At 36.9% G+C, this 7,126-nt stretch overlaps 1 protein-coding gene across 1 annotated transcript in view; it reads left to right on the top strand.

The window, feature by feature from the left end:
• The first annotated feature begins 714 nt into the window (after window positions 1–714).
• MTFR1 (mitochondrial fission regulator 1) overlaps window positions 715–7,126 on the top strand; it is a 37,860-nt gene continuing 31,448 nt past the window's right edge. The window contains exon 1 of the mRNA XM_006860055.1: window positions 715–780. Within this exon, the coding sequence (XP_006860117.1) occupies window positions 715–780 (66 nt within the window). The remainder of the gene's footprint in view (window positions 781–7,126) is intronic.

Below are 7,126 nucleotides of genomic sequence, written 5' to 3'. Positions count from 1 at the left end.
TCGAGTTGTACATCTATTCTTACACTCGTTTTCTGAGTTTGTTCCTCCCCAACTAACAGAAATTCACTGTCCCCAAAGGTTCCTACCTAATATTTCCAGTGTGTTCCCATGTAGTTGTTCTTAAAAGAGTGTAACACTCAAGGCAGACATGTTTTAGTAGTTAAACTAAACTCTTGTTTGGTTTCAAGAAGACTTCAGGGGTATTTTGGTTTATAGTTTAAAGATTATCTCTGAGCAATAGTTTTAGGGTGTCAACCAGCCTCCTATGCTCCAGAAAGTCTAGAGTTCATGAGACTTTGCCCTTTTTTAAAGCTGGTTTCTTTATCTTTTTGTTGTTAAGTTATAGGAGTTCTTTGTATATTTGTTCCTGGATATTTAAACCTTTATCAGACATATTGTTCCCAAACATTTTCTCCCATTCTGTGGATTGTCTTCACATTCTCTATAAAGCCCTTTGATATGTAGCTGTAGTACCTGTTTGTTGCTTTCAACAAAGTCCCTTGAAACTCTTATTCTTACAGTTGGTTTTTTCAAAGCTGATTATAAGCAAATGTGAAAATGGTATATTTTAGACTTTGAGATATGCTGTAAACAGTATTCTAAATATTTTGTTCTAACATTTTTATTTTACAATTTCAGTATGCTTTATGGACATGTGCTGCTATGTATGCCTGAAATATTTGAAATGCAAGTTCGGAGAGACTGACCATCTAAATGCTTGGCTGGATTAAGCGCCTAGTTAGAATGGTATTTCAACAAGTTGGAGTAAGCATGCAATCAGTAAGTGCACAGAATTATTTTTTAAAACCTAGACATTCAGTTATCTAAAGTTTTGTTATATGAGCAACATTCTTAATTCAGTGTGGTCACATACTACCATTTAATATGCTTAAATTCATAGTAATAATTTTTATTCAGCATACTGAATCAGTGGGGTACTTTCTGAGTTATATTGAATGTGACCATTAAAACCAATGCATTTCTTGTTAGTAAAGGAAAAGTCCTAAATGTGTATGGAAATCAGTGAATAAAATATGTTTCACTAGAACACTTGACAACTCTGAATGCTGTAGAATTATTGATACTGAATGCTGTTAAATGTGATTTATTAAACATTTAAAAATAGAAATGTATTTACTTTAAATAGAAGGTAAGTCATGTTTCCTAAAATATAGTGGCAATATATATTGAAAAAACAGTTTTAGTATATAATGATTACTCTCTGTGTGTCAAAGATGTTAGATTTGATCTTGGTGCTTTTATAAATATTTTCTACTGATACATAAATTTTGGCTCTGATATAATACACAAGGGGTCTTCAAAAAGTGTGTGAAAAAATTCCATTAACTCTTAATTTCATTTTCTATGAAATTTTTGAAGCCCCCTAGTATTAAAGCAATTGTGTTGAGCATATTTTATTGAGAATATTTATTTTTATTTCTAATTCATTGTTTTGATGTTTTGTGGCAAGGAATTAATTTTGTTCGCTAAAAGTTTAGGAGGGCTATGTAATTTGAATATAGTATAGTCTTTAATATATTATTTTCCTTTTTCTGTTTTTTAATTCATGTCTTTTCACATGTTGTTAAGAGAAAGTTCAGCTTTAAAACCTGCCTTTCACCCCCAACCTCCTCAATGTTATATCTACTTTCTTTGAAGTTAAAAAGCTAGGAACCAAATGACCTTTGTTTGTTGTTATGTGCCATCAAGTCGGTTCTGACTCATAGCAACCCTGCATAGGGTTTCCAAGGAGTGGTTGGTGAGCTTGACCCGCCGACTTTGCAGTTCAAACCGACCTTGCAGTCCAGCACATTAACCCATAGTACCGCATCTTTGTTTGGTGGTTATGTGCCGTGAAGTCAGTTCTGACTTATAGCGTCCCTGTACAGGGTTTCCAAGGCTGTAAACCATTATAGGAGCAGATAGCCTCATTCTCCCACCGAACAGCTGGTAGTTTCGAACTGCAGACCTTGCGGTTCACAGCCCAATTCATAACCACTATGCTACCAGAACTCCTTTCATCTTTGTTTACAACTACATAATTTTGAGATTATTAACTGAGGATAAGCAATAGAAAAATAGCTCTAAAAATTCTTATTTTTATCTTTTTTGATTACACGTTCCTATGTTCTGCACTTCACTTATCGCATGTATATATTACCCTTCTCATTTGCTATTTGCCATGCTTGGTAAAGTACAGGATCATTGAAGAAGAGGAAAACCCTCAATGAAATGGATCGACACAGTAGCTGCAACAGTGGGCTGAAACACAGGAATGATTGGGAGAATGGTGCAGGACTGGCCAGTGTTCTGTTCTGTTGCTCATTGGGTCACTGTGAGTCAGAATCACCTTGACAGCACTTAACAATAACAATGTAATGAGGTAGATTAACATTTTAGTCCTGACAGAAAAATAATTGTGTGTGCTTTTTCTCTTTTGCTGTCTATGAGTCCAAAAAAGGACTCATAAATTCTTAATTTAATAATTATAGCTTCGTGGGAAAATTGTGCATCTTTATTCCTGCTAGTTACTGGTACAGAAGAATCAGAGGTCATTTGTTCTCTCTGAACCTCAATTTCTTCATTACAAACTAGGAATAAGAAGTACTGCAGACTGTGGAATAAACCATCAATTGCTCACATGCAAATTCAGGCTGAGGATGAAGAAAATCAAAACAAGTCCATAAAAGCCAAAATATGCCCTTGAACACATCCCACCTGAATTCAGAGACCATCCAAGAACAGATTTGATGCATTAGGCATTAATTACCAAAAACCAGAAGAGTAGTGGGTTGACATCAAGAATATCATACAGGAAGAAAACAAACGGTCGTCATTGCGTAGACAGGAGAGAAGGAAAAGACCAAAATTGATGTCAGAAGAGAATCTGAAACTTGCTCTCCAGTATAGAGATGATAAAATAAATGGAAGAAATGAGGAGGTAAAAGAGCTGAACATAAAGTTTCAAAGGGCAGTTTGAACTGAAATAAATATTTCATTAAAATAAGGCATTATAATAAAATGGGCAAAGGCCTGAAGTTAGAAAAGCAAAAGGAAAGAACAGGCTTAGCATTCCACAAGCTGAAACAACAGAAGACAAAATTCAAGCCTCTACTCTCAATAATGAAAGATTCTATGGGCAAGATACAGACTAAATGTAGAAAGCATCAAAAGAAGATAGAAGGAATACGCAGAGTCATTGTACCAAATAGAAATGATCAGTGTTCCACCATTTCAAGAGGGAGCATATGATCAAAAGGCAATGGTACTGAAAGAAGAAGTCAAAGGTACACTGAAGGCATTTGGAAAGAACAAGGTTTTGGGAATTGATGGCATACAAATTGAAATCTTCAACAAAATGATGTAGCACTGGGGCACTCATTTATCTTTAACAAGAGATTTAGAGTACAGCTACCTGCCTGACTGATTGGAAGAATTGGGCCCATTAAAAAAACTGGTGACCCAAAAGAATAGAGAACCCATAAGAAAATAAGATTAATATCAAATGTAAGTAAAATGTTACTGAAGATAATTTTTAAATGGCTGAAATGTTGCATCAGTAGGGAACTGCCAGAGGTTCAAGCCAAATTCATACAAGAACATGGAAAGAGGAATTTTATTGCATATGTCAGATGCATCTTGGCTGAGAGATATGTAAAGGCTTTTAACCCAGTGGTTCATGGCAAGCTATAGATAACATTGTAAAGAACGGTTATTCTAGACCACTTAAATGTGCTCTTGAGGTACTTGTACATAGATCAAAAGGCAGTCATTCAAGCAGCACAAGGGGCTACTTTAAAAAAAAGAAGTACTGCAGAGTTAATTTGTAGATTAAATAAAAGCAAACATGTGTGAAGTCCCTAGCATAGTGGCTGGTGTATAGTTTAGATATATTCAACAGTAGTTTCCTGTGTTTTTGTTCTTAGTTCTACCTTTCAATGATAAATATGTATTTTGCCACCAGGTTGATATTTAATTGTATTTTAAAGCATTCCAAGGACCAAAATTAAGGAGCTCTGGTAGCGTAGTGGTTACGAATCGGGCTGCTAACCTCAGGGTCAGCTGTTCGAAACTACCAGCTGTTCCGCAGGAGAAAGATGAGGCTTTCTGCCCCCGTAAAGATGTACAGCCTCAGAAACCCTGTACAAGGTCACTATGAGTCAGAACCAACTCCACAGCACATAACCACCACCACCAAAGACCAAAATTATCTTTGCCAAAACTATCAAATTAAGCCTCTACAACTACAATCAGTTGAGTTTTGACAAGGTTGCCAATTCTGCTCAATGGGGAAACAATTATCTCTTCAATAAATGCTCTGGGACACCTGAATCACCACATTCAAAAGAATGAAGGTGGGCCCATACTTAATATCGTATTTGAAAATAAACTTAAAATGTGGCAGTGACCTACCGAAAAACTCTTAGAAAAAAAGGGGATATACTTTATTAAACCAATTTTTGATAATAAATTCTTAGATGTAACATCGAAAACATGGGCAACAAAATTAAGGAGAAATTGATAAATTAGACTGTGAAAATTAAGGACTTTTAGGTCTCAGAGGGCTTTATTAAGAAAGTGAAGAGCCAGCCTACAGAATGGGAGAAAATATATGATAAGAGTTTAATATCCAGAACTCCTACAACTCAACAACAAAAAGACAATCCAATTAAAAAGTGGGAAAAAGACTTGAATAGACATTTCTCAAGAGAAAATGTAGACTTGGTGGTTCCTAAGTGCATGAAAAGATGCTCATTGTCAGTAGTCATTATGGAAATAAACAAATCACAATCACAGTGAAATGCCACCTCAAATCCACTAGATGGCAATTATCAGAAAAAGAAAAAGTAGCAAGTATTGGTGAGGATGTGAAGAAATTGAAATCCTCATGCTTTGCTGGTGGGAATGTAAAATGTTGCTGCCACTGTTAAAAACAATTTGACAGTTCCTCAAAAAATTAAACACAAAATTATCATTTGTTGTTAAATGCAGTCCAGTTGGCTCCATCTCATAGCTACCGTGTTTACGCTTCTACTCCTGAGTATATACTCAAAAGACTTGAGAGCAAGTATTCAAACACTTTATATACCAGTATTCATTGCATTATTATTCACACTAGCCACAAGGTATAAACAACTCAGGTGATTAATCAACAAGTAAGTGGATAAGCAAGATATGATATGTATAAAATGGAATATAATTCAGCCACAAAGACAAATAAAATTCTGCCACATAATATGATGTAGATGAACGTTGAAAACATGCTATCTTCTCACTTCTGTGAAATTATCTGGTTTAGGCAAATGCATAGAGACCTAAAGTTCATTAGTGGTTACCAGAAGCTGGAAAGGGACAGGTTAATGGGAGATATTGCTTAAAGCAGGGATAGGGAGCCTTTTTTTTTCTGCCAAGGGCCATTTAGATATTTATAACATCATTCACAGGGCATACAGAATTACCAACTCAAAAATTCGCCTGCTATATTTGCTCAAACATTTAATTAACCCTCCCCTAATGGTTACAAATCAGGCTGCTAACCTCACAGTCAGCAGTTCGAAACTACCAGCTGTTCCGCAGGAGAAAGATGAGGTGTTCTGCTCCCGTAAAGATTTACAGCCTTGAAAACCCTGTACAGGGTCACTATGAGTCAGAACTGACTCCACGGCACATAACAACAATAACAACAACAACAATGTGGTGACTGGTGTGGTGCTGTGGGCTAATTCATCAGACTGCAAAGTCATTTGAACTACAAGGTTGGTGGTTCAAGCTTGCCAGCTGCTCCTTGGAAACCCTATATAGGGTCACTATGGGTTGGAATCAACTCAATGGCACTTAACAACAACAACAACAACAACATGATGACTGGAGTCCTGGTGTGGCACTGTGAGTTAATGCACCAGACTGCAAATCCGTTTGGTCTGCAAGGTCGGCGGTTCAAGTTCACAGCCGCTCCTCGGAAACCCTATACAGGGTTGCTATGGGTCAGAACCGACTTGATGGCACTTAACAGCCACAACAAAGTACTGACTGGAACTGCTTCTCTTTGGTGAGGCATGTGATGTTAGCAGGTATTGATGTTGCTGTTCACAACTGCATTTCCAAATTTGTGTCGGTCAGTCTGGAGCTCAGTCAACTGTTTGTGATGGTAAGTTTTGAAAAGAACTGCTCACTGGAGTAAGTTGTTCGGAACATGTATAGTTCAATGCCTGTTGCCTCAAAGTAAATTCATCATTGCTTATGTAACATCTACATAGAACTCAAGCAGTGGGAGTGTATTGTACCTAGCTTTCAGCTCATCATTGCTTTGCAGCTGTTGTAGGTTATCAGGTACATCAGCTGGTTCCACATTGAATGGTGTAGCAAAGATGTTCAGTTCCATTTGTTTACTTTATATGTCCTTGAACCTTTCATTTGTTTTGCACATTCATCAGCATATTCAAGTGTTGTAGAAGACTTTTGTCCTTCCAGAGTGGGAAATGTACCATGGTATTCCTTTTGAATTGCACTTTCCACAGCCTTAATTTAGCTTCAGATGCTTTCATGTTTGAAAACAGGAAGCTGAGAAGCTGTCTGGGGCCCTGACGCTTGATGTTCAGCTCTGAGAGGCACTTGGTAATGTTCACCATGAACACTAGATCACACAGCCACTTGAGATCATTGAGTTCCCTGACAGGATTTTCCTTCATCTCCATAAACTGCTTGACTTCATCCCACAGTTTGTAAAACCTCAAGAGCATGTTCCTACAACTCAGGAACCACACTTCACAGTGATAAACAAGATCACCATGTTCAGAGTCAAGATCATTCAGTAACACCTCAAACTGGTGGCTTTTGACAACATTTATGCATGACACTACTGTTGACATCACATTGTTGAACCACAATGACTGCACAGTGACTTTCTTGATGTCTGATACAGTGACATATAATTAAATCACTTGGATCAAGACTGAGATGATTTACTTCTTTCTTGAGAAATGCAATTAACCCTTTTTGTGAGCCTACCATGGCTAGAGCTCCATCTGTAGTAAGACCACTTAACTTTTCAAATGTTAGCTCAAGTTTTTTCATTGATAAAATAAGTCTCTGAAACAAGTCCTCACCTCTTGTAGTGCCATGCATC

The sequence above is a fragment of the Chrysochloris asiatica genome, unplaced genomic scaffold (genome assembly GCF_000296735.1).
Source record: "Chrysochloris asiatica unplaced genomic scaffold, ChrAsi1.0 scaffold00036, whole genome shotgun sequence".
NCBI classification, from domain to species: domain Eukaryota; kingdom Metazoa; phylum Chordata; class Mammalia; order Afrosoricida; family Chrysochloridae; genus Chrysochloris; species Chrysochloris asiatica.
This window is presented reverse-complemented; position numbering and strand designations above follow the sequence as displayed.